Here is a 25,856-nt window from a genome sequence, read left to right as displayed (position 1 = left end):
CCAGTTTGCTTTCCTCCTCGTCCCGGTTCTACCTGTGAAGGTCGCTAAGGAAACTCAATCTCGTAGTATACGTATGCCGTGTATTCGTGGCCCTCTCCGGTCTGGAAACCAGCCGCCGCCATCTCTGAGCTCAGCGCAGCGTCGTCCTTGGTAATCTTTCCACGCTTGTCTCTTCCGAAAGCGTTGCCGCCGAGGTACGAGTAGTTAGAGTCAAGGGCTGTCTTGACCTTGGGGGCCAGCTTGGATGTCGTCTGTAACTTTGATTAGTGATGATTTGGGCTCACTAGATTGGATCACTCACCTTAACCAGTGCTGTCACGTAATCCAAAGGCAGGCCGTATCGTAGGACTGCTTCGACAAAGACTCGCAGGGTCATAACATGGATCCAGATCATGACACTCTCGCTCCATCCTGTGCGTCCCATGCGCAATGCCTCTCCACAGACCTTGCGCTCCTCGTTGGTCACTCGATCGAGCTCCCTTTGCTCTTCTTGTCGACCACCTTCAACATACTTGAACTGACGAGGCGTCCACTTCTGCTCTCGGCACTTGGCAAGGAACTCGGCACTGTGTTTCTTGAACGTCGCAACTGCGTAGAGGACAAACTCGTCATCTTTGGCGACTTCAACAGCCGAACGAGGAACGACCATGGGGGCTAATGTCTCATAGCCCTTAAGGAAGTCCTTCTTCGCGTTTCCAGGGACAACGATAAGGTGCGTCTCTATATATTCAGAATCCTGAATAAGGAGGGCAGGATCAACGATTGGGGTCAGGGATTTCGTAGAAAGGTTACCACTATATTCGAGATGTCAACAATACAAGCCAGTGTAAGGCACTAGGGGCAGCAAGTACTTACGTCTGGCGCCTCTGCAGCGCTGCAAGATTTGTCTTGACCGTGTTGTACTGATTGAACTTTGTTTTCACGTCGGTATCAACATTAGCAAGCTCCTAATACTGTGTGTTAGTCGAAGCGCGAGGGGTAGACAGTAGAATAGCATGCCTTTTGCAGGGTGCTGATGAGCTCTGCGAGAGACTTGTCGGCTCGGTATCGAATCTTGTTCCAGCTGAACGTGCTCACATACTGATCGGTCGGCTCTGTCGTGATTTGTTAGCAGCTAGCCCGTCTCATACAATGCGCGCGACTAACTATCGTTGACCATTTTGTACTGGGCGATGCGGTCCTCGTCGCCTTCGAGCACGTTCTTTAGAGAGTCGGCGACCTTGGAAACAACAGCCTCGCATGAAGCCTCAAGTTTCGTGAGCTCGTCCGCCTGTTGTACGAGAGCGTCAAGGGTGCCGATCTTGAAATCGGGAATGTTGAACGGCAGGACGGAGCCATTGTCGTTGGAAATGGTGCCGCGCAGAGAGGAGACGGCATCATCGCGGTTGCTCGAGTCGAAGACGCCTTGCGGCAAAGATAAGAAAGCGTACTTTGTCGACATGGTTACGAGTTGACGCAAAGAAGCTGGATAGGGTCGGCTATGTCGAGATTGTTGAGGTAGTCTATTGAAACGGGCTGCGGAGTAGATCGGGAGTAACGCCAACAGAGGACTTGGACAGCTCTAACTCGGTGAGAGCTTTGGCGTTTGGTGGTGGCTGAAATTCACAGGCTCATCTACAAGCAGCGCTTGATGATATCTACGCTGTTGAAAGAAATTAAGATGATGTCGGCCCGTATTGTCTCGTGTGTGGTGTATAGGTAGGTAGGTGTAGATAGGTAGCGTAGCGTCGCTGAAGTTGCTAGCACTGGTAGTAAGAGCTTAGGTATTGCTGTTGGACAGCAGTTGACCTTGGAACCACTCAAAGTGGCTTATGGGCTGTGGCTCCAGAGTATGACGAATGCTGTGGCTGTTGAGCTCGGTCGATTCAGACCTCCTACCTCTCAGTACTAAATAAATTGCCTAACTCTCTAGATACCTTGAAGGCACATATTCCCTTCCACTGAAAGTCCCTACCATTGGAGTTAGTATACTCTTTAAGAATCCCGCAGACATTACCGTTTTATGAGGTTTGCCTCTGCTGGTATTATGTCTACGATTAGTACTCTCGGTACTATCTCCTTACCAAGATACTATATGGAAAGGTGCTGTAGCACTGGAAGTATAGACCCCACCAAGTCAGGTTGGAAGACGGTCTGAGCCTGTATGAATCACGGGGGAGGGGTCATTTAATGGTTGTCGTCCACTAAGATTTAGTCACTAACACGGGAATTCGACTGGCGACAACACCAAAAACCACAAGCTACTGGCCATTGGTTCGCGCATCATCGACGTCGCAAAGCCTGGCGTATATGTTCTCGCGTTTTACGGACCACTGGTAGCATAGTCCCGAGGCCCAGGGGCACGGCGCCATGCCCTTTGAATCTCGTACGCATTTTCCGAAACAACTAGTACTTTACCCTCTCGAATCAATAAATCAACTAACAACCGTCTCAAAGCTTCTCATATCGCACTCGTGACCAATCCTGACAGAAATGCACCAAGAGTATCACATTCTATAAGTGCCAACACCTTGTCTACAGCTATATCAAGGGCCGCAGCGAAACTTACACCCTCACGCTTAGAAGGAGCAAGAACTTCATTTGGTCTACAGATGAATTCACACGTCGGAGCTGGAGATAAACCAGAGAAATCACATGGATTTCCGGCACAGAAAGAGACTCCCTTGCCCGGGACCCTAAACCCATACCATGATGGCCGCATACGAACTGCAGTTCCGAGCAAGCTTAAGGGCAAGACAATTAGGAACCAAGGCAACTTCAGTGTCCTGCAGATGCAAGTCCAGAAGCCAGAGATGACTGCGCGTGACCTTGCGGCCAAGCGTACAAGTGAAAGAACCGCTGCTGCTGCAAAGCTCGCGAGTTCTCAAGGATATCGTCACCCGACGAGACTTCGGCTGCAACCTGCAACTACCTCTCTGGTCTCTGTTCCTGTTGCTATACCTCTCGCTCAGACCCTCTCGCCACCTCGTTCTCAACTCTCATGTGTCGCTCCACCCGCCCCTAGACCAAATTCTCTACCGCACATCACTCCTTCACCTGCATATCAAGAACGACCCTTGGAGAAACAGGCGGTAGCGACAACGGACATTACATTGCATATCGATTCACATCAGGTGAGTGATCCGTATGCAGAATCAAATGGTTTGCATCCGATAAGTCCAGAGTATTCTCGCGGGCAATTTGTTGTAGTCACTGCACGAGGTGGCAGTGTGGAACAAGCAGATACCACAGTCACAGACCAAGATCCTATGCAAGACATCAATGTAGAAGTCACAGATGAACCATTCATGATAGTAGACTCACAAGAGATCGAAACGGAACATACGAGTGGGGCAACAAAAGTTACAGGAGAAGCCAACCAGGAACAAACAAGAGAAATAACAGTCGACTCACGATGGACCGACGCGGGTCAAACAACTGAGCTAGAATCTATGCCCCAACCTCTATCACCTGACGTTGTCAAGTCAGAACAGGCCCGGATCCTCACGCTCTTTCGATATACCCAGCCAAGGTTCATTGTAGACCAGCTTGTGGAAGCGCTGGTTCACTTTGGAACAATACTTGATGGGCCTCCGACCGATACGGCCTTGTTTACTAAGAGTACTTCTAACAATGGCCCTGGTAATCTCTTCGTTTCCTGGCTTTCTGAAATCTTCCCGGCCATCCCTCTCGAATCGCATAAAATGAAGAAGCCCCCAACAGGGAGGCCACGAGGCAGGCCAAAGGGAAGCATCGCCAGTTACAGCAAGCAGACGACTGCAGTGCATAGTACGAGTACTGCTTTCGTCCCTCGGACGTACGGAACAACGAGCACGCAAATCAGGTTGATGGGAGACAGAACAAGCAAATCACAACAGGCCGTTGAAGGCGTCCAAGGGCCAGATGTAGTACTATCACCGGTTCCGGCCGCTCAAAGTCCTACAGCTACCATTGTACCAGCCTCGCGGGGACAGGAAGACGTGTCACTACAGCCCATAGTAGACCTTTCGAGCCGGACTGTTGCAATTCCACGAATGAGGTCGATTTTTCCATCAATAGCACCAATTGCAGAAGTATCTGCGCCAAACTCAACACCACTACAGCGCAAGAAATCTACAGGTAGGCCTCGCGGCCGACCACCCGGATCGAAGAACAAGTCGAAGTCGATATCCAAAACACAAAGTGATAAGGCTGGCCAACAGGATTCGCGACCTGGCAGGTCAAATTACTTAGGGCCACAGTCTGGAGCATTGTGGCCTCTCCAGCCAAACGGCGGCTCTCCGGATACTGTTGAGTCAAGAATGGCCCGGCCAGATGCATTAGACTCGCTTGGTAGTATCAAAGAGAAGAGAAGGAAGATTGATCCCAACTCGCAAAGGACTTTGCAACAGGCTCCAAGAGAAGGCCCGGCCACAATCTTGCCTCAAGCCTCTGATCCGACTGCACCGCCAGCTAGCAGTTCACAACAAGCGAAACGGCGACGTTTATCCCAGGAGACATTTCAAAGAGATCCTGTGTCATCTGTAGCGAGTATTTCTAGGTCACGGGCGCCGTCAGATGTGTTTGAGAGCAACTCAAGTATGGGATTCCAGTCAGCTCAGTCTCGTCCGTCACAATATGCTTCACGGCATCAGAATCAGAACTGGGATATAGAACACCTCTACCAGGGGCAACAGCCTCAATCTCAGTTGCATCCTCCCCTGCAGCGTCAGTTCCACCCACAGCAACTTTCACGAAATACGGGGTCTGGAACATGAGGTTGGTCTCACAAACATCTTCTCCTATGGCTGATATGTGCTGAAGGCAAAAGGGATGGAAATCATAGCAGATGATGAAACACATAAACTTTAAGAATATGCCCTGTAATCGGCTCGTCAGAGCTCCTGGTCGTAAACCTCCAAACATGTCGATGGTGGTCACCTGTCAAAAGCAGAAATAACACGACAGCTGATGACGAACCAGCTGATCAGTCCGATTCAAAGGACTCACACGAATGAAGACAATGAGCCTTCCAGGACAATAGCGAGAACCGGATGGTCAGCCGTTCTTTTCTTAACAAAAGCGACGTGCAATTACACACAGCGCACCATGTGCAGACAACAATGAAAACAGACGAGGGACGGGGTACAGGCGCACGGGTTAGCTTCGTTAAGCTGTTCGTGTGGCCGGACTATTTAGTGTATTGGGTTTGATAAGATTTGAGATTGTGTATTTTGCGGCTCAGAACAGCGCGAGTGGAATGTTTGTACGGAAAGACGGGCGTAACGCGAGTATTGCACGTTTGAAGGCATGTTATCTAATATCGATCGTAAAATTCAATGGGTAAATCTCATCAGGCAATGTCACACACTTCACGGAGCAGGTCATGGTTAGTAAGTATTTCCATATACCTAGATAATTGTATCAGTTCTTTTTTGCATTAAAGAAAAAGAAAGGCTTCGCGCCTACGGCTAGAATGTAATTTTTCTTTTATAAAAAAAAATACCTACCTAACTGGCTATAATATCTGTAAGATAATCAAGATGCCTAAACCAGGTCTTCTATTGGCCATAAGCTAATATTTGCTTAGATAGACACAAAACATAACGGCACAGGTATTAAAGGACAGCAATTGATCCACGAAACTTTTGATATTGAATTGTGCCAAATACCATAAGGTTAAAAGGTAAATAGTGAAGTGACATAAAAAAGGAATAGTCGTATAGACAGTCGGTATCAATATGTAATGGCCAGCCAATGCTCCATGCAGAACCATGCTCGACAACGAAGCAGCCCTTTCCCCTGCAGTCGGATAGCAACAAAAATAAAAATAAATAAAAACGCCGTGTAAATGCTCAAAAGCCCCGTCTTTGACACATGCATGTACCCAAGTAAAAGTAGTGTAATACCTTCCTGAAAGGACGCTCGCCAACAGCAAATATATAAAATGAAAAATGCCCATTGGGTGTGATCAATCCGCATCGTCATCAGTGACACTGACGGGAGGCCGCACGGAATCGGGGATGCTGCGGCCGTACCACCATTCGTCCTCTTCGTCAAGCCCATCCTCTCGGATCAAATCCAGCATGACCTGTTGATTGCGCTTGATGTCCTGCGGGCGCTCGACGATTCGCCGCTGAAGAACGAGAGCCTCAGCTGATGTGAGCCATATTTGTTGCAGTACAGGAAGGTCGTTGAGGAGAGCCTGGGCCTGTTGTGAACTCAGAGCGGACATGGGCGCGCCAGCAGATAAGCTCGTGTTGAAGACAAGGCCGACATCCCAGTCCATGTTCCCATCTATAGAACCTGAGCTTCGAACCTTATTTAATGCGGCACCAGTTGGCCGGGCTTCACTAGTAGACTTCTTGCGTCCAAATAGGCTTCGTTTAGGCTTTGATGTCGACGTGGCCAACTCGGTAGAAGGCGCGTCCTTGGTAAGAGCATTGAACCATGTGTCAACGGCGCCACGGCGACTGTTGTACCCTTTAATTTCCCAAAGCCTCTCCACTTGTCGGAGTCCACCAATGCATAAGATGGCAACATGCACGTCGTCCGACGGTTTCTCCCGGATATATCCACGAAGCGATCTCTCAACTCTGCCCACGTATGTTGGTGGACGTAGTCTTCGACAGAACGATGATATCACAAGCGGAAATACTTCGTGGACCCGTAATAAGGTTTGGTCGTCATACATGCTCATGATTTCGGCTTCGATGGGATTAATGGTGTAAGGTTCTCGTCTTAAACCTTTACCGTCGTTCTGGGCCATGCGTTTTAGATAGAGGTTCCGATACGTCTCAAAAAAGTGGAAGATTGTGAATAAAAGAGGAATCAGTCGTCGTCGCATGCGTTCGTTCTGAGGTGCAAAAGCAATTCGTTGGGCTTCGGTCTGGCGAAGAAAAATATCTTTCGTAATCCATTCGCACATCAGGAAGGCAAGCTTCGCGGCGACATGCAATCGATGCCACAGACCACATAAATGTTGGAAGTTAATCTGATTGGAATCGGTAATAGGATATAGGCGTGTGGCATAAGCGGGGATATGGTGTTCAAGGTGGTATCGAGCAATGGTGTTTTCGTTTAATGTGACGAGAGTATGCCATGACTTGGAAGCAAGTCGGAGGTTGAGTATATCGGTTAGGGGTAAAGCAGAGATGACTTGAATCTGTAGCTCGTTGGGTAGTCCAAGAAAAAGTTGATCGAAACTGGCACTAGTTTTACAAGTCAGCTGGATGAGCAAGTATGGGTGTCAGTATATATTCGATTACCTTTTCCGTGTTAATTCAGCAGAAACACGAGGTGCACTGGTAGACGGGGAGTTGGACTTGGAATGAAGTATTGAAACCCTAGAACGTAGACCGAAGAAACGAGACTTGTCACGCTTTTCACCCGGCTTGATGGGTTCAGTATCGACGGTTTTAGATTCTCTTAATGGAAGAATGAACCTTGACGGCGATGGCGTGGTAGCGTCAAGACCTGTGTGAGTCGGCGGAGGCTGATGTTGATGTTGCTGATGCGCGTTGAGCTGGTTTAGCTTTTCAAAATAACGTTCTGAGGCGAATTCAGTTATATGTGGCGGGTCCATAGCCATGGTACGCGGTGGATGGTTCGCCATGGTGATAAGTTATCGAAGAAATGAGCGACGTTGAACGCTACCGAGCGAGGTTGCAGCGCGAGACCTTTGAGATCAACGATAGGACGATAGTGCCTCGGTCAGGCGAGCCCAGATGGCTGTAGACGTCCGTCTCTATTGCGCACTGAATGAGAATAAACTGGACATGGCGAGCGGGAGAGCGATTTGATGAGACGGAGGGATCGGTAATACCGAGATCCAATGCCGAAGATTTGAGACGCAAACAAGACAAGGAAAGGTGTGCGTCTGAGTTTGAGTCGGTCGATATCGTGAATGCGAAGTCGTGGTGTTTCGAGTTGGCTTGGATAGGAAAGGATAGTAAGACGGGGTAGGATGGGATGAGTTCAGGCAAAGTGACGGGAAAGTGGGAATACAAAGAAAGAGCGAGCGAGCGTAGTGATGACTACCTAGGAAGGAAGGGGACTTTCAGGTACAAGGGTACCAAGTAGAGGAGGTACGAATCCGGGGGAAGAGGGAAAGGAAAGGCACGGAGGGGGCATGGGTGTAAGCGTTTCTTGAGTGGCGGGCAGGAGTGAAGAAGGGGCGTGTGTTTATGGCAACTCCACAGACGGGACGATAATGAATTTACTATGTAATGAGAAAAGAGACAGATGCAGTCAGTATATACAATAGGTACAGTATGATACCGCATTCTCTCGATTGCAGTTATAGCCATTGATCACTGAACTTTGGATATGGATTTAGGCACAAAGTAAACAATTGGGATAATAGTACGAATGAAGCATTGCTCTGCGTACCCAGGGATGATAATATTACACCAGCTGGTTGGCGAGGATCTCCCAGTTATCTGGATACTTTCCGTTTCTGGAGATGGCGATTGCCTGCCTGCCTTAGCACCCGGTATTTGCCTTGAGAGGTAGATAGTATTAGTGATTGCTACTAGACTAAGGCAGATAGATTCCTTTAGAGATATGTAGGTAGGTAGACACTGCCCAGTACATTCTGGACTGATAATAATAAACGTAGAAGGAAGGAAAGAAAAAAAGAAAATTTAACACCGAGCCGACCAGCAGGCCAGGCCACCATCATGGGGGGGACGGACCGACCGGTCGTGGGTGTGCAGTGGACAAGCTACCTAGTCTGGGCTAGGTTATTCTCGTAGACTAACGCTACAGCACATCACAGTAAAGCAACAGTTTTGCAGTTTTTAGACACCTCATGGCCGCCCAATGTTAACGCTCGGCTTGGACCTACCACGCGGCGCTTGACCGGCCAAACTGTGGAGAGTTTCTGGCAGCTGTGGGGGTGACTTTGGGGCCCCTTTTGCTCTGGAGAAACCGCGTGAGGTACATACCTAAATGGAACCCTCCCCCAGCGCTTTGGGCTTCCCGTCCTGGAGAGAAAATCTGGGCAGCCATACTCCTCCCAGTCCCGTCAAGGAAGGACCCAGAATGACGATGGAAGCCCTCCACTGCTTTACGCAAATCTCCCCACAGTCTTGACAAACAGCAGTTTCTATTAGCATCAGTATTCCTCTTGACCCTGAAATGCCCGCGATCCTCCAGTACTTTTAGTAACCAGCTGACGTTGTTGATGCATCCGTCCTCCACTCCAACGCTCCAGAAAACCGCCGGTACGTTGAGTTGTTGTGTAGTAGTAGTGGTAACCTAGACTAGATAATGTACAGAGAGAGTAGTGTACAGTTGCTGCAAGGCAAGTCACCACGCGACTGTACTCACTTTCAAAGATCTTCAATGAAATTCCCGAGTCGGCCCAATTGGCCGGCCATATTCTACATACCATGCGGCGTCTACCGGTGGGCTTGCAGCTATATCTTGGGTTGCCTGTAATATTCTGTGGCGTGCGCCGCGATGCCATCAAAGGCTCTCCCGAAGCTGTTCCCGAAAGTTTTATCGACAACGTTGCAGCGCCTCTAATCAAGCTAGGTTACGTACATACCTTTAACAAAGATCCCATCTTCCAGGAGACTTTTGCAGCCGCTCACTAACAAGACACAGTAAGCCTGGGCGTAGCACTTGACGGTAAATACCTCTCTTCCTAGCTTTAACCGACTGGTCGGGAGAGAAAGAAGGAGAATTATTCGGCCCCTGCAGCCTCTTTTTCGTTCCTTCTTACGTTTCTACGGATAATGGCTCTCTTTTCTCCCTGAAGGCTTAGGGCTAGAGCGTTCTTGTTAGGTTGTCTTGGCTGACCCGGCTGAGACTTGGCTCTTCTCCAAGACCCGGGTCCGCCGCTCGTTCATATCTCGGTCTATTCAACCTGAATTGCATTTAGCCGGTCCAACAAGATGGGTCTACACAAGATTAGGTGGCAGACTTTTTGTGTGGACAAGCTCATCAAGTTTGCCATTGTCGAGAACTGGTCAAATGATAGATATGAGATGACAAGGCCCGAGTCAGGAGCAAATTGCATGTCATCGGCATGTTCTATTCAACTGTCGGCCGGGTCTTTAACTCAACAGGTCTTCAGAGTTTGTTGGCTCTTGGAAGCTCGAAGCAGTCGATTCGATTGCCCTATCAGCGACAGACTAGAGTAGATGACAAGGCCTTAAAGCCAACGCGATATCAACAAGTGTCCAAAGATTTCGTATATCTTGGTCATCACTTGTTAAAGTATGTATCTACAACGTCTCTGTTTCACTGACGAATGGCATCACATCAGACTGCAATTGATAACAGATAGGTCGAATAATGATAACATTGTTGTTTACCTGGGAGGAGTGCACATAGTGCCCCCCCGATCCCGAGATATCAACTCATATGACCTACCATGGATTTTCATGCAGAACTGTCATGATGGCCAAACCAGAAGTCAATACTCCAAGACAAAGTGAGCAAGCCTTGGTAGTATTCACAGCTTGACGATAAAATGACACGGAGCTTTGGCCATGACTCCCCCAGGGTCGCGTGGATCCGATCCGTGTCTTGTCACAGAAAGAAGCCGAGGACCCTCTCCCCGGCCGAGAGCTAGATCAAGTGAGGTGTGATAGAGTCAGTCCAAGTGGGTGAGAGCTTTTGCCGTGCGAATCGCGTGGCTCGTGCAATGGGTTTGAGACGCAGATAACTCCATCAAACCTGATCTATGTCGCATGCAGTGTTGTTAATTGCCGTGGCCCTCGACAAATTGGAACCCCAAGGTGTCACGGCATATGTGTGCTGTGTGCCTATCCTATCCTGTATATCTCTAGAGGCTCGTAGATGCGATTTTGGAATGTTTCTCTTTCGAATGCAACATTAGTCTATAGTACTTGATGACGATATAGTCTGTGAGTTGAGAATTCTTGTTTTCCACGTCAAGAAATGAGATTTAAGTATGGGTCTCGGATGTATTTCTGGTAATTGTCGAGTTGTCATTTAGATTGGCTTTGAGTTGACACCGGTTTCAGACCATGACAATTTGATGTTCTCATTTATTGGTCAATGATGTTATGGATATCTCTGATACACTTGTACGACATCAAAAGAGTAGAGTTGAGAGTCGATAAGTTCGCGAGTAAGGCAGAGTCAAATAACTGGAGTTGTCTGAATATGGTTGTGGATGCGAGGACCAGCTGAATGGACCCGAGACAGACACCACCTCTTCCTAGTCAGCAGGGGAGGGGGGCGTGTTCTTATTAGACGCGGCCTTACTGCGGTGATTCTGGGCAGAAGACCTGGCCCATCCGTGACAAGCTCAATATTCAGTGTCTCGTCGACGCCGATCAAGAGAATTCACTTATCTCTGGTTGGTTGTTGAATTTAAGAAAATAAGACGAGCCTAAGAGTTCCGTATAGTAAGTCGAGTAGTGACTTACAGCACGGTACAGCACAGCGATGAGCAAAGCAGTAACAGTTAATGTTAGTAATAGTCGGGCTGTCTTGTTTCACTGATGGTGTACTCGAATGTAGTTAGAGGCTGCGGTACTTCTTGGAAAAGATAGAAAGGCCGATTGGAGTGTTTCGTTTTGGGAACTCTGCCGCCTTGGCAGTAGAATCTGTAACGTTTCTTTGCTTTGTTAAAAGATTCTAAGAATCTTCTATCCTAATGGCGCCTCGTGTTGGTCTGAGGCAATCTCAAATATATGCAGTATGGAGTAATGGTATAGGCCTGTACAGGTAAAGAAAGTGCATGTGTCGATGCCTTTGATGTGATGGCACATCATTTCTTATCCGTCAAAACGGCGTTTATAAAGATCAGCAGCACATGTCAAACTCAGGTTGGCTCGAGCTTCAGCGGCCGAACGCTATAATGTGTGCTGGTGACATGACCAGTTTCAGTGATTGCATCAGCTCACTCACTTTTAATCGGCCGATAAGGACGACGGCGTAGCGCAAATGCTATCCATAGCTCGATTGAAGCCAAGCTTTGTCTGCCCACAGCTACTACTATGTACCAAGGTACTCTGTAGTAGGTGAGTTAGTACTAAGGTAGTTGTAGCACTGCCTCAATTTTAACAGCAAGTAGAAAGATCAAACCATGGATGATGATTGGATGTTGAACTCTTTTCTCAATAACAATTTCCTCATCTGTGTACTCCGATTGGAAAATCTTGTTGTATATTCGTTACATAGTATCGGCCTTGTTACAGAGTACATACCAAGATATCTGAGCACTTCCCCAGGTTAATTCCGTTTCATCCCGCTTTCAGTCCACTTCTTTCCCCTCTGCTTCTCCTCTTTCCTTCCTTATGCCAGATGTAATTAACGGTCAAACCAAATATCATGTCATCCGATGATCGACTCAATGTTCTTTTCTCTCTCAAATGTCCTGAAACTGGCAACTCCCCCGCCACCATCTACAGTCGCCGCCGCCGCCGCCGCTGCACTCTTTCCTTACTTGGCTGACTCGACGTTGTTACCTTTAGGGCTTTCTCAGGCAAGTCAATCTTTAGAGACAGTTCTCAGTCCTAGGTCCCGTCCCCCGCCGGTTGAATGCGGAATGTGCCCGGGTTTCCTTCTCGCGCAGCAATAACCTTGCCTGGACCTAGACTCATTAACTAACAGTAACTAGAGGTGCCTAAACTAATACTCTGACATTCGCCAAAATAACTGTCTCGGCCCGAGAAGCAGCGGGACCCTGAAAACGCAAGAGCCCAAGAAGGAGAACAAGGAAAAGGAGCATCCGATTACTATTATTGTTCGACAGCACTGAGGAGAGGGGGAGAGGAAAGGAGAACGAGCAAGGGAGACGAAGTCAAAACAAAGCTTTCGGGCTAATATCAAAAGTGCCCCAGCCTTGGTCATCGCGTCTCCGCCATCTTTGACCCCCATCCCCATACTCGTCTCCATACCCATTCATACTGCTGTTACCTCACGGTCCATACCCTACCTACTATTTCTTCAGCACTTTACCGCTTACATACGGAGCCACCACTGCAATTCCCACTTGCGATTATTCTGGAGCTTGTTGTTTTCTGTTCTGCCGTGTGACCCCCAGAAAAAGCACCATCCCAGACACCAGATAACGACGAGTCGCCCTAAATCATGACGACGGCCCCGTCTTCGGGCTCTTCTCGGCCTGCAACTCTATCTGCATCAGAGTCAACAGCACCAGCAGAAAACTCATTGTCATCAGCCGGGGAAGTCCCTATCGTTCCTACTGTGGAGATCCAGCACTTGGCCCGCTTCGAATTCAGTGATGCTGGCACAAAGGTTCTTATGGTGGAATGGTATCCTGATGCTGTCCAAGGCCCCGCTGCATCTGCCGATCCTTCCGCCGATTCATCCGGTGAACGCTCCGCTCCCACTACCGATCAGGTCTCCGCAGCGGAGCCGGCTTCGGTCTCTAATCCGGGGGTCAAGATAGGCACTACCGACAACACCTCGTGGCAAGTGTCATGGCCTGGGAAGTCTACTAATCTTCCTGCAGCTGATCTCGAGACTGAGCCGGACACGGGAACTGCTCCTGGCTCGTCGACTCGTCAACGTCGTCGCCGTGTCTTGTTTCTGCTACCAGCCAATGCCACTATTCCCTCTACCATTACTATCACTCCGCCCGGCGCACCCAGCCTGAACCTCAAGCCACTGCCGGCTATCTTCCCTCCCGGGCTCGCCGCTGATCCAGGAAATCAAGGGGTTCTGCATACATTGTGGGCCAGGCAACGGCTGGCAGCAATAGACCGCGAAGTAGAAGACGAGTTGCGCAGCAATGCTGAGGGTGTGGGTGTCGAAATGGCGCTCGAGGAGAGGAAATGGATCCTTGATACGTTCATCAACTCTCCGCAGTTGCCTGCTGATTCGTTATCTCGACCGACAGCCACGCGTTCCCCAACGGGCCGTTTGGGAGATAAGCTCAAGGGCCTTAAGCTGGCTACATCACCTGCTGATTTAACGCCTAGCACAACAGGTACCCACAAGTCCCTTTGTTTGTGTTTATTGCAGCAGTTCAACTAACAATCTCCTGTAGCCAACACCTTCATGAGTCCCATAAGCCAGTCTCACCCATTCCAACCTAGGGGACGTGATATCGCTGTATCTTCCCATGAGGCTATGGCCAGTAGTGCATCTGCAGGCCCTATCTCACTTAATGCTGCACTTCATGGCGACGTCACCACAGTTGCTTCGGCACCTGCTAGGCCCATGAGACGAGATGACGACGACGATCTATTTGCTCTACCCATGAGTCCTCGTAGCCCGGACATGAAGAAGAGTCCTTTCAGCGCCTTGTGATACCAGGCATATATATCGTTGCATCTAGATCCGATGGAAATTTTGGAGATTTTAAGCGGCTTTGAAGGCACAAGAGATCGATACCCGCGTTATGGAAGCGAGCGATGATCACCAGTACCAGTAGGGTGTTGCCAGTATACATGATGCAATCGTTAGATTTTGCAACCATGAAACTCCAACGAATAATACAAATCGTACGCTGGTACATAGTACCTGTGTCTCTCAATACCAGGAAACTCAGTTCTAACTTCCTTGGGCGTGATAAGATTTGATTGGCAGACCAAGCTTATGATTTGCGTCAAAATCTTGCTTCTCATCTCCATCCTCCAACACGACCCTCATCCCATCTCTGTTTCCTCTCCTGCCTCAGGTAATACTGGACCTTGGCCTCTCGGTATTTTCGAACCCAATCTGTAACCTCTCTTTCTGTTGCTGCCACACCCTCTCCCTCTCCCTCAAGAAAGCTTTCCTCCATAGCCTCGCATACCAAGGCTTGCTCTTGCACACCTTGTCCTAACTGTTGGTACAACGCAGAAGGCGAGAAAGGCGCCAGCGCGTGATCCATGTTGGATTGTTTTTGCCGCCATTGCCGTTCAAGCGTGTGTGTTGCGAGAAGTTGTGCCTGTGTTGATGCGCGTTGATGCGATAATCGTGTTTCCATATCGATAAGTTGGTTCGCGAACTCGATGTTCTCGTTGAGCGCGGCGGATAGAGCCTGATGTGAGGCTTGAAGAGATGGGTGGATGGACTCGGGAGAGTGTGTTAGAGCGTTGAGAAGATCTGGGTTCGCGAGCAGCTCTGCCAGGTCTTGTTTTCTATTCCATGTAGTCAGTGCAACGGCATCTGTTGGTTATATCGATATAGCGCACGACTTGTCCTGCAGAATCTGGGGAAGCCATTGGTCGCCTGGGTCAGGTATAGATGTTGGCGCTGGGTTCACATTACTAGAGGGAACGCGGCCTTCGGATGGTGGAGGAACGCCGGCTGATGTTGGGGTCGCAATGCGACTCGCCTCATGGCTGCCAGGTTTAGGAGGTAGAACAGGAGGCGTTGCACCCTGTAGCTCTGACGCGAAGCTTGCCATTTATATTGTCGCGTGTCTTCGGTGCGTGTGTCAGATTTTCTCGAGAAACAGTAACTACTGAGAGTGTGAGTATCTGATGACGTTGCTGCTTCTTTGAGGTTGATGGGACGTCAAGGATGCAAGTCGAAGGTGGGGAACTACTTGAGTGGCTTTAGATGTCTACAGGTCCGGAACGTGGGGTCCGTATATGCTTTAACATCGGCAACACAATCATCAATACAAATTTATCAAATCATAGCAGTCTTGACACCAGATACCTATGTATCAAATATGTGAGTAGTTTTCTCATTAGGTCAATGCCATCCGGCTCATATTCTATGGAAACCCTTCGCCCCGAATATTTTACAAGCCATGTCCCTCTCCACCTTTCAAAAAGACATATTCAATATACAACGCCCAACGAATAAAATGATCGACCGTCACTCAGCCGAAGGACAATTAAAGAGAAGAAGAAGCAGCTCTCTTTATGGCTTGACAGACCATAAGTCTCGGGACCAACCCAACTCTCGTACCTTCTTGCTACTGGTACCAGTCGCTCTTCTCTCGCCAGTAGTGCTGATAGCCAGTGCCTTGCTGCACGCCGCAAATACCTCCACCAATTCCTTCATTCGTCTAGCTTCCACGAATGCTGTGGAGAGATCCGAGTCACGCTCTGCAACAATGGAGGCGAGCTCCATGCATTCCAAAAGATTGTCCCTAGACAAGCCAGTACCTGCGAAGTGCAGCGTACCGATGTATGCCAGAACTGTCTCGGAGAGATACGCCTGGCGAAGATCTCGTAGTTCTTGATCGCCTTCTACAATATTGTTAGATCTGAATGATGGCTTTATAAAATGGGTCGACTTACCCTCAATGCCCACTAAGAGCCAGCCCTTGAGCAAGGGCTGCATGTTCTCTCTCGTGTTCTTGACTTCCTCTCCTATCGCAGGCCAGAAACCAGCATTCTTCTTTTGTTCCCTGCGTCTCGTTAGTATCAAATTCACGTTTATCTTGAGGTGTCGATTTACTCGTTTGTGAGCTCGGCCAATGATGCAACTGTCTCGAGGCTATCCAGAGATCGTACTAGATTCTCCAGTTCGCGGAACTTGCGGGCGTCTGAGAGGGCTTGCTGAGGTGACACGTCACGAATATCTCTCCGCTCAAGCTGCTTAGCCCAGAACTCGGGGATGTCTTCGTACATATCCATCTCATCACTGCTGTCTTCTGTGGCGGCCTGCAAAACATCCGCAAAGGACACCCGCTTCATCAGCTGGCGAGCAGCATTGAGATGCATGTTTCCTACCACACTGTTAGTGGTCATATTGTTATATACAATGCAAAAAAAACTTACGCAAGAAGAACTTGTAAATTCTAGTTCCCATTGAGAAGACGCTTGGCCATGTTTCTTGCACCAGTAGGAGCCATTCTAGTGACCGGATTAGGTTTTCATGTGCTGTGTCAATGAACTTTTCGTCGTCGCCAAAGAAATCTGGTTTCACAGGTCGACCTCGTCTTGCCGTGGGTGGACCGGGTGCGATGATACTGAACGATCCCTTGGCTGGACATCCGTGCTGGGGTGGGCCCAGGTCATCATACATCAGCCACGCTTGAGTCTTGACAAACTGAAGCACGTCGATACCCGCCTTCTTGATAAGTTTCAGCTGCAGCAGGCGTTGCTGGTTATCGCTTTCAGGGATGAGGTTATAGCTCAACACCTCGTATGACCGAGGGGGCTCTAGAATCGAGCAGTAAAGGGGTATTAACTCCTGAAGTTGAGCGAGGCGTAGGTAGTTGGCATAGCCAGCAAGGAGGTTCTGCTGAGCACGTCTCACTCCAGGCTGGGAGGACGCGGGAGCGAGTGAATCATCGTTAGAGTGCAACTTGTCCAGTAAGTTGATGAGAAGGTAAATATGTGCAACTATTCTCAGTCCGTAGTGTTGAGTAGATTGGAAAAACCTTTCCTTATTCAGCTCGATGTTTTCAGTCTCCCATCTGAACAGATTCGATTCGTTTTGGATCGCACTTGAAGATATGATCACACCTTGCTCATAAAGGTGCTGGCCAATCTCTTTGGAGACCAGCGATGCTTGCAAAGCTTTATTGGGCTCATTGGCTTCAGCCCGGATCTGGGGGTTGGACTCCAAGGCCCGAATCAGACGTTTATCGACTGTCTCTGGCTCTCCATGGAACTGAACTGCGTCGAAGGAGGGGAAGGACTGTGTCAGGTTCGAGGCCAGATCAGGTGGGCATTGTCCGAGGATGTAGTTGTCTAGTTGGGTACGCAGGAGAGCGTTGTAGTTGGCGAAAAGGAAATCGTCCCATGTCAGTGCAATCTTCTCGACAGTAGAGATATCTCCTGAAAGGACACCGTATACTGCACGTTCATAGTCATCACAACCACCGGATCGAGAGAGACTGAAACACATTCGCCTCCATAAGGCGAGCGATGCTGGGTTCGTGTTAGAAAATGTATGAGTGTCGTCAGCCGAGATGAGCACAGCAGATGTGGAAATGGCTCGCCACATCTCCGTTCTCTCTTGGCACCATTCACGGATAGTCTCTAGACTAGACCCCCGTCGGAGATGCTCGAAGCAGCCAAGCCAGATAGCACGCTCAAAATACTCGTCTTGAGGCTCTAGCTTGCGTCCTTGGCGAGTCGCAGCATCAGGATCCAGCTGCGTCACTAGAGGTGAGCCATCGGAGTTGTGAAACGAGGTCGCAATGGCTGGTGATTGGCGGTCCAGAAGATGTGGCCAAGCAGTGACACTCTTTCGAAGCTTGATTTGCGAACGAGTATGAAGCCAACCATGGGCGATAATATCTCCTCGGTCGGCATTCTGTTGAAGCTCGCGCGCAAGTTCGTCGATATCCGGGCCAGAAGCAGCATTGTTCTGAAGCCATTGTATAACTGCTTGTCGTTCGCGCGCCGAAGAATTGCTTATGAGGAAATTTCCAAGCAGGTCTTCTGGGTCCTGGAGGCCATCTTTCATACCAGGAGTCTTTCCATCGGCGTCAGAGCTTGCGTATCTTAGCGGAAGAAGCCGTCGTAGTAGATCCCATGTCTGTGCTTCCTTCTCAAGACGTTTGATAAGCTCTGCTGATGCAGGGTTGTTGTTAACAGGATCGATTTCATCCGTATCCATATCAATATCGTCTTGTCCATCGCGCACCATGCGCGGTCGCACTTGGGCTAGTCGTCTGAGAGAGTTCTCATAGTACCTCCGTGGGAGGTCGAGAATTCGTTCTCGTCGCTCTTCGGTGGAAAGTGGGAGAGAGAGGCAGTCGTCAAGCGCGTTGGCGAACTCTTCGACTTCAGGGCCAGCCTCGTACGAGAGAAAGTTTTCGGGTTCTATAGGCGCCATATTGGAAGGGTTAGGTTATATTGTCGCGGGGTATCAAATCGAAGATGAGTGTTCGTAGACGTAAGGAGGACGAATGGCTTAGGCAACCGACCCTGCTCGGTTGGTTTGGCCGTCGGGTCAAAGATGTTAATTGTTCAAGGTCGCGTGCATACCCAATTTGGGTGCAAGTATAGAGATAGCGCGTGTATTGCAGTTGTTGAGATCGAAGATATAACGTTCTCGCGATGGTTGTTGAGGAAGCTCGCGCAACTTTGATGCTCCAAGGCAAAGAATTGCTAGATTGTTTTGGTCGTTCCATTCACTGGCGCGGTTGCTCAGAGCTAGCTTTTCGGCGGTACGTACCTACCTCTTAGTGCTAAAAGCTCACCTGCACTACCTAACTTCCATGGATCCATTGTGCGCTAAACAGCCGCGATTGGGCGCGTGTGTGTTCTACAGTATATACTACACTGTTCGCACGCGACACTGTTATGCTTCAAGTACGTCTCCACTCGGCAGCAAATTTGATTTCTTTTTCTCTTCTTCTCTATCATAATGTCATCGGCATTCCTATTAGAGTCTCGGAATAAGCACTCAATGCTTGTTCAGGTCCATGAGGCCTCTTGCGTGCTCAAGGATCGCCTAGAAGAATTTCGGCGCTTTTCATTTCAGTTGCCAGCGTTACCCAAACCGGCGGACACACCACAAGACGAGCGTTACATATCACTTCCCTTCCTCCCGGAGTTGATTCATTTTGAGCTTCAGCAAATTGGGCTTTGGACAGCTCACAGTAGACGCTTCTTGACCGTAGCGTTCGTAAAAGGCTTCGCAGCATTCGTAGAGCTTCTTGATTGCTGTCTGGCATTTGGCCTCGTTGTATCCATTGCTAGTGAGACAGTCTGGCACAAGTGAGGTCAGCTACCAAGGTTTTTGTGCTTTTCTTCAAATGGATGTCATACTCTGAATAGCGCACTACCACAATAGTAAATTAGTTCAGGTTGCGGTGCAATCACCTATGATGTTGTAACTTACTGCGCGAGGATGGCAGGCTGGCTTAGCCTCAACGTCGTCCTTCGGAGCCTTGTTTCATATTTATTAGCGATTTCTGGCCAAAATGATAAGTCAACGTTGAGAGATGCTTACCATTGCTATGTTTGTATTGTGTCAAAGATGATGGTGTAATGATTGGATAGTAGTAGGCGAATACTGTCGACAGTAGGTATCCAATGGCGGTTCTTGTTGGCGAGAATATGGTAGATGTGATATGCGTGTATGTACGTGACAAAAATACACAAGTCTGAAATAGTGTACCCTATGCAATGGAAGACTGATGTCATGCACTCTATCGTGCTTGTCGAAAATTATCGACTGTTAGACCGGCAGGGGCCAAGAGGAGACAAGTTTTATATTACTAATACATGTGAATACTTATTGCATTACACAGAGAAAAGGAAATGATTCAAAACTTGTACATGTAAAAATATATAACATGAATTTTGAAAAAAAGGTATATCTTTTCAGCCAGCAGCGACGGGTTGACTTTAAGATCTATATTCAAATTCCCTAGTATAGGGTAAGTAGAGGTGCAATTTTTAGTTCTCAACTGCTTAGCAGTGACAAAGACACAGGCACCAATCAGACTTGCTGCTCCCCACCTCATCTGGGTATCTTTAGAGAAGAAGGACCTTCCACCCGCTGAATAGGCACCTGTGGTTACAGTGCCGGGTTTACGTGAAGAGTGCTGAAAGAGCTGAGACGAAAGAGTCCATCCCGCGCTCAGGCTGCATTCACTTCGTCGAGGCGCATCACTCACTCAAGTTAATTGTCTTTTTTCTAGTTCCCACCACATCTTCTCTTCTATCTCTACTCTTACATCATCTCCCATTTCAACTACACACACAATCTTTCGTCACTACCACTCACTACCCAACAGCGTGGCCTATTGCAATAAGCTTCCAGCACCTCAAACACTTAACGTGACGAAGTCGTCAACCCCACTTGCTTGGCCTCACCTACCACTGTCAACCACCATCGTGCAAAGGTACTGTCCCATTTTCGTGACGCTTTGTCACGCCGTTGATCTCCCACTCCATTCCGAGCCGCTGCTCACATTTTCGCCATAGAAGCAAACACAAGAACAGATCACCCATAATGTCTGACGAGAACGCGAACGGTACCCCCGGCGAGCCGGCTGCTGCCAACTCGGAACACCTCAACATCAAGGTGACGGACAACAACAACGAGGTCTTCTTTAAGATCAAGCGCACCACCAAGCTCGAAAAGCTGATGACCGCCTTTTGCGAACGCCAGGGCAAGACCACAAGCTCTGTCCGATTCCTCTTTGACGGGACGCGAGTTCAGCCCACGGACACACCGGATGCGGTTCGTTTTACCTTTGTCCACCACACGCCTGTTCTGCATACATATGGCGCAGTTCATTTGGAAGATCCTGAGCGCGCTGACATCTTACTATTTCTAGCTCGAGATGCAAGACGGCGATACCCTCGAGGTGCACCAGGAACAGGTCGGAGGATCTTCACTTTAAAGCGGAAAGGAAGCCGGGCGAAGGATGTACCACAAGCGGAGTATATCAAATGGGTGAATTAGCCAAACTGCCTGGTCTTGAAACTGGATTCCCACCGTTGCAGGTTCGATTTATTGGCTTTTCGTACCTTTGATGATAGCGAGACTGAGGCCAGCTCGACAACTTATTTACGACTGGGATAATACAACCTGATTAACTTACGCATCTTTGGTTCTCGGCGCGGTGGATTACCATGCTTGTGTGTGTTTCTGTTAAGTTCGAGCGACATGCACGTGCTAACGTCGATTATTGACTTGTCCTTCGTAAGTCTTGGGGGTTATTATGTCCACGCGATGTTACGCCAAAAAAACCAAGACCAGTGAGTGGTATGAAGCAGATTGAAGTGGACTATGTATTTGATAGTATTCCTATTTAAAGTTCGCCTACGATACGCGCCTGGAATTTTATCCTGTTATAACTGACTACACCAGACAATCGTTATAATACGACTTCACACTCTGGTCCACACTCCTTTTCACCTTCAACATTGCAGACACCATTCAAAGTAGAAACAAAAAATCACAAACCGAACTGTTTGCTCCTGTGAAACTGAGAAGCGAAATGCCAAGTTCATTAAAGCACACTACTAAAGAATAATCAATGGTTGGTAAATATCAAAACACGCACGCCAAAAAAAAAACATCATCATCATTACGCTTTGAGTTCCATTGCTCGGCAGCCAGTGCAGAGCACAATGGTGCCCTCGGGCACATGCTTGGTGAAGATTTGGCCGTCATCGAAACTGCCCTGACACTCAGCGCATCGGAAGCAATGCTCATGCCATTCTCCGCCCAAGGCTTGAATGTACTGTCCAATGACAGCTATACGGCACTTTCTGCACTTTGGTGCTCGTCGCTCTGTACGCTTTGTCTGGCAGTTGATGCACCATGCATACCCGTCCTTCTCAATGTGCGTCATGCCATGGTCAAACGGGTCACCACACTCGGCGCAGAAGAAATGGCCGTAGTGCCAGTGAGCACCGAGAGCGACGATGTGCTCACCGAGAATAGGGGTTTGGCAGTGCTTACAGCGCGGGGCGAACAGCTCATGCCAATCAAGATGACAAAAGAACCGGAGACGCTCATCCCCGTCTTCAGCCATGGTCTTGCCTGGTTCCTCATCAAGAATCTCACCAGCCGCGCGGCGTTTGATACGATCAAGTCGCTCTTGACGGAGATGGTCAGGCTCATGGCTGATCTCCATCGCCTGCAGGTTAGTACCACAAGTATAGCAGCTAAAGCACTGCGGATGGAATCGTTCGTTACCGCCCCCAAGAGCCACGAACCGCCCTTCGATAGGATAACCACATTCGTGACAGATTGCCACAGCTCGCCTGGTGCTGCCGGGTGCTGGAGACCAATGCCCGCGAGGCTTCTGTGCGGTTCGAGGGCCTGCTGTAGTAGTTCTTGGATCAGGGAGTGGGCGGGGCCGTGATGCCGATTCGTTCTCAGGCGCGACGATGGTGGGAATGCCTCCGCCGTTGGTAGGAGGGCCGTCTACAGCGATGTTCGGGACGTTGATTGAAGGCACCGAGGCTCGAGGATCGCTCTGCGTCTCATCTACGCAAATAGACGGGATCTGCGCTGCCGTCGACGCTCGCGGCATCGGCGTACTTTCCGCCGCCACAACGATACTAGGTATCGCCATGGGTTTCTCAGGCTGGGCGAACGAGGACGAGGATCTGCTGGGGGCTGCCGGGAGCGCCCGGTCTGGGGTGGTATCAGTGGACTGGTCCGGGGCTTGCCAGTTGGCGTCAAAGCTTACAATAGGCCGTCCCGGACTGTCACTGACGGCGGTGGGTTCCGGTAGTTTGGAGCTGCGATCTTTCAAACGCATGCTTGTAGCCGCACGGATGTCATTGCTTCTGACTTCCATGCCGTTCTTCCTCTCCACTTTGTCTTCAACAGGGACAATGGCCTCACTCGAGTGGTTGCTGGTGTATAACGGGTTACGCGACCGCGTCGGAGGGTTGCGGTATATTTCAACCCGCTCCAAAGGCTTGGGTTTTTCGACCTCTTCTTGAGGTGCCTCGAACCGGACACGGTTCGCCGAGGTCTGAATTCGGTTGTTGAGCTTTTCTGGAGATGCACGACCGGAGAAGCTCATGTCTTGAGACACCGTAGATTCAGGCTCTTCCCAGATCTGGTCCTCAGAAAAGGGTCGACCGACCTCTCCGCTAATGTTCCTCTTCAGGCTGTGACGACGCTGCTCAGGTGTTCTGCGGCCAATGTTGCCGTAAGTTTTGCTTTTGCTGACCGACCGTTCCACTGGTTCTCTCTGTTCTAGATCGCAACGGCTGTCACGCACGCTGCCCCCAGTCTCGCCCTCTCCCTCCGAAAAATTGCTCTCAGATGGACCAATGCTAGCAGTACGAGCATGGGCGTAGCTATTCTTTCGAAGGTGTGGCTTATAGCGGTAGGGCCCATCGGGACGGGGAGGTGGTGTACCATGTTGGTGTTGCCAGACAAGCTCGGCAGCTTCATCGAGAGCAGCATTATATAGTCGAGTATCGTCATCTGGTGTCTCCTGAACAGGCGATTTCGAACCCTTTCTTATGTCCATTTCCTCCATAGCGTCACGCAATGAGCTTGCTTCCTCCTTCTCCATCCATCTTTGGCCTCGCTCCATGTAGGTGGCTGAAGGAACGACATCGGAGGGTCTCAAAGGGTTTGCTGGGGACGTTGAATAATAGTCGGGACTCTTTCTGCTGATCATAGATAACCGAGAGGCGACACTGCCACCAGCGATGCTGGGGCTCATCGACTCTTTACGATCAAGAGTATGCGGCATGCTATCTGGGAGAGAAGCGATATCAGGTGTGAATCGGCCCGTGCTATTGCGATTTAAACTTGAACGACTGGGTACTGGACGTGCACCAGCTGGTTGAGGTCGTGCACCTCCAGGTCTTGCCACTCGATTTGACCGTAAACCCGCGAGGTAGGTAGCTATCCAGCAGAGGTTGAATTAGCAACAATGATTGCTTTTGTGGTCAATTTCAAACACCATACCAAACTGATCATCTGTCATGTAGGAAGGCGACGGAGGAGTCACCTTGCGCTGCTTGGGCTCGTTCGCCTGCGCCGTAGTTGGCATCGTTGCCGTGCCGCAAGGGATAATGATGGTAGAATTAATGAATGTTGAAGAGAATATCCTGTCCGGCAGAGAAAAAAAAAGGTCAAGAAGGAGTTCAGATGGTAGAGAACGAGGTATTCGACAAGGTATAGGGAACGATAGCAGGTCGTTTAGTAGATACGAGCGTGATACTTTTAATGGACAGTCGCAAATCGAGCTGGCTGGGGTTGACCTGGCAACGAAAGTTGGATGGTGGTTGGGTTGCGTCAGAGTATCACCAACAGCAACAAAATGCTTTTGTCTAGGAATATGAGACTAGGTGAGGATGAAGGCTGATGATCTCATTGACCCGGTATTTTCTCTTTCAGGTGAGTTCGTTGTAGTTGGTTGCGAGAGGTCATTGAATTGGTAGTCGTTATTTATTATACAGAATCTTCCACCGCCATCTGTCCACTATGACTATGAGGGACAGCTAGCAACCAGGTACATAGTTTTCGAGCGGGGAGCTTTGATGTGTATTACTCTCATTTGTTCAAACACCTTCTTAGTAATGAGAGGCAAGGTATTCGCGCTACAGTCAGCCTCTCACTCGCTGTTGTTGGTGTCTCACTTTTTAAATTCCAAGCATATGTTACATATTGGACAGGGAGAGAGCGCTTTATTTCTCAGTCTCTCATTCCTTGACACCCTTTTCAGCTTCTGGCGCCGCCTTTTCAGTTGAAGGCGGTGGAGATTGTGCAAAGCCAAGGTTCTTGAAATCGTCCCTGGCCATCAGGTTTCTAAAATACCCGTTGTTGTTAGCGCCTTGCTCCGTCCGACAACGAGGGATTTGCGTCATGGGCCTTTTTTCCCCGTCAAGATCGGAGAAGAGGCTCACCTGTCCATTCTGCATGAAAGGTATGCTTTTGCCAGGTCGCGGCATTCGTCGTCATTCATGCCTCGCACCTTTTTCATGCATGAAAGGTATTTTGCCATGACAGTTTTGCACTCGCCTGAAGTTGGTTAACTATCGAGTGAACCATATGCTGTTTCTTTTGGGTTCCTCACCATCATGATCGAGAGGAAAGCTTCCACGCTGCGGCCTGATGACAATAACACATTTCAGTCAGATCCTACCAACGACGGACGGTATGGTATGCAAGGACTCACGGCGTAGGCTTAGTGGTCGGCAAAGGACCGGGACTACCAAAAGTACTCATATCTCCGTTAAAACTCTTGACTGATTCCTACAGCATATATCAACTTCACATCATGTCCTTCAACACAGTAAGAAAAGCCAGGCGAATTGTGGCGAACCCCGATAGAGACGTGTCTGATGGATAACAACATGGATGCTTTAAGGTGTGGCTAGTGACGTGGCACGGCCTCTCCCCGAACTTATTAACCAATTACGACTTGTGTCAGTGGTCAGTGCACTAAAGGCCCCTGGAACCAGCCCAGGTATCGCAAAGGCCTACCCAAGAAAAAACGCTTGGGGGTCGTTATGCAAATACACGTGAATGTTGTAAAACCATGGGTTCTGCAGCACCGGCTGTCTGTTAGTTTAGTAGTGTCTCCCCTGCCCGCCCGCGCAAAA

The 25,856-nt window shown here is 49.2% G+C and overlaps 10 protein-coding genes across 10 annotated transcripts; 3 read left to right on the top strand and 7 right to left on the bottom strand.

The window, feature by feature from the left end:
• Positions 1-44: 44 nt before the first annotated feature.
• FSST1_004191 (H(+)-transporting V1 sector ATPase subunit C) lies at positions 45-1,441 on the bottom strand (the record flags this gene model as incomplete). The annotated part of the gene is made up of 5 exons (XM_083230344.1): positions 45-251; positions 302-794; positions 856-947; positions 1,000-1,094; positions 1,147-1,441. 5 exons carry the CDS (start codon positions 1,439-1,441, stop codon positions 45-47), a joined length of 1,182 nt encoding a protein of 393 aa, XP_083087621.1.
• Positions 1,442-2,591: 1,150 nt separating this feature from the next.
• On the top strand, positions 2,592-4,736 carry FSST1_004190 (uncharacterized protein; the record flags this gene model as incomplete). Its single annotated transcript, XM_083230342.1, has 1 exon — positions 2,592-4,736. One exon carries the CDS (start codon positions 2,592-2,594, stop codon positions 4,734-4,736), a length of 2,145 nt encoding a protein of 714 aa, XP_083087620.1.
• A 1,193-nt stretch (positions 4,737-5,929) lies between these two features.
• FSST1_004189 (F-box protein) lies at positions 5,930-7,573 on the bottom strand (the record flags this gene model as incomplete). Its single annotated transcript, XM_083230341.1, has 2 exons — positions 5,930-7,169; positions 7,227-7,573. 2 exons carry the CDS (start codon positions 7,571-7,573, stop codon positions 5,930-5,932), a joined length of 1,587 nt encoding a protein of 528 aa, XP_083087619.1.
• Positions 7,574-13,035: 5,462 nt separating this feature from the next.
• Positions 13,036-14,220, top strand: FSST1_004188 (uncharacterized protein; the record flags this gene model as incomplete). The annotated part of the gene is made up of 2 exons (XM_083230340.1): positions 13,036-13,897; positions 13,958-14,220. 2 exons carry the CDS (start codon positions 13,036-13,038, stop codon positions 14,218-14,220), a joined length of 1,125 nt encoding a protein of 374 aa, XP_083087618.1.
• A 313-nt stretch (positions 14,221-14,533) lies between these two features.
• On the bottom strand, positions 14,534-15,304 carry FSST1_004187 (vacuolar protein sorting family 37 protein; the record flags this gene model as incomplete). Its single annotated transcript, XM_083230339.1, has 2 exons — positions 14,534-15,035; positions 15,090-15,304. The coding sequence occupies 2 exons, from the start codon at positions 15,302-15,304 to the stop codon at positions 14,534-14,536; spliced, it is 717 nt and encodes a 238-aa protein (XP_083087617.1).
• Positions 15,305-15,768: 464 nt separating this feature from the next.
• FSST1_004186 (uncharacterized protein) lies at positions 15,769-18,645 on the bottom strand (the record flags this gene model as incomplete). The annotated part of the gene is made up of 4 exons (XM_083230338.1): positions 15,769-16,100; positions 16,152-16,261; positions 16,312-16,582; positions 16,635-18,645. The coding sequence occupies 4 exons, from the start codon at positions 18,643-18,645 to the stop codon at positions 15,769-15,771; spliced, it is 2,724 nt and encodes a 907-aa protein (XP_083087616.1).
• A 702-nt stretch (positions 18,646-19,347) lies between these two features.
• Positions 19,348-19,770, bottom strand: FSST1_004185 (uncharacterized protein; the record flags this gene model as incomplete). The annotated part of the gene is made up of 3 exons (XM_083230337.1): positions 19,348-19,542; positions 19,657-19,704; positions 19,768-19,770. The coding sequence occupies 3 exons, from the start codon at positions 19,768-19,770 to the stop codon at positions 19,348-19,350; spliced, it is 246 nt and encodes an 81-aa protein (XP_083087615.1).
• Positions 19,771-20,775: 1,005 nt separating this feature from the next.
• On the top strand, positions 20,776-21,169 carry FSST1_004184 (SUMO family protein SMT3; the record flags this gene model as incomplete). Its single annotated transcript, XM_083230336.1, has 2 exons — positions 20,776-21,006; positions 21,104-21,169. 2 exons carry the CDS (start codon positions 20,776-20,778, stop codon positions 21,167-21,169), a joined length of 297 nt encoding a protein of 98 aa, XP_083087614.1.
• A 690-nt stretch (positions 21,170-21,859) lies between these two features.
• FSST1_004183 (LIM domain-containing protein) lies at positions 21,860-24,301 on the bottom strand (the record flags this gene model as incomplete). Its single annotated transcript, XM_083230335.1, has 2 exons — positions 21,860-24,153; positions 24,217-24,301. The coding sequence occupies 2 exons, from the start codon at positions 24,299-24,301 to the stop codon at positions 21,860-21,862; spliced, it is 2,379 nt and encodes a 792-aa protein (XP_083087613.1).
• A 652-nt stretch (positions 24,302-24,953) lies between these two features.
• On the bottom strand, positions 24,954-25,255 carry FSST1_004182 (uncharacterized protein; the record flags this gene model as incomplete). The annotated part of the gene is made up of 2 exons (XM_083230334.1): positions 24,954-25,059; positions 25,158-25,255. 2 exons carry the CDS (start codon positions 25,253-25,255, stop codon positions 24,954-24,956), a joined length of 204 nt encoding a protein of 67 aa, XP_083087612.1.
• Between the last annotated feature and the right edge of the window lie 601 nt (positions 25,256-25,856).

This window comes from Fusarium sambucinum, chromosome I (assembly GCF_050947815.1).
Source record: "Fusarium sambucinum isolate potato_lamoka chromosome I, whole genome shotgun sequence".
In the NCBI taxonomy this organism is placed as follows: Eukaryota; Fungi; Ascomycota; class Sordariomycetes; order Hypocreales; family Nectriaceae; genus Fusarium; species Fusarium sambucinum.
Note: the sequence above shows the minus strand (reverse complement) of the source record. Positions and strands in the feature narration are given on the sequence as shown.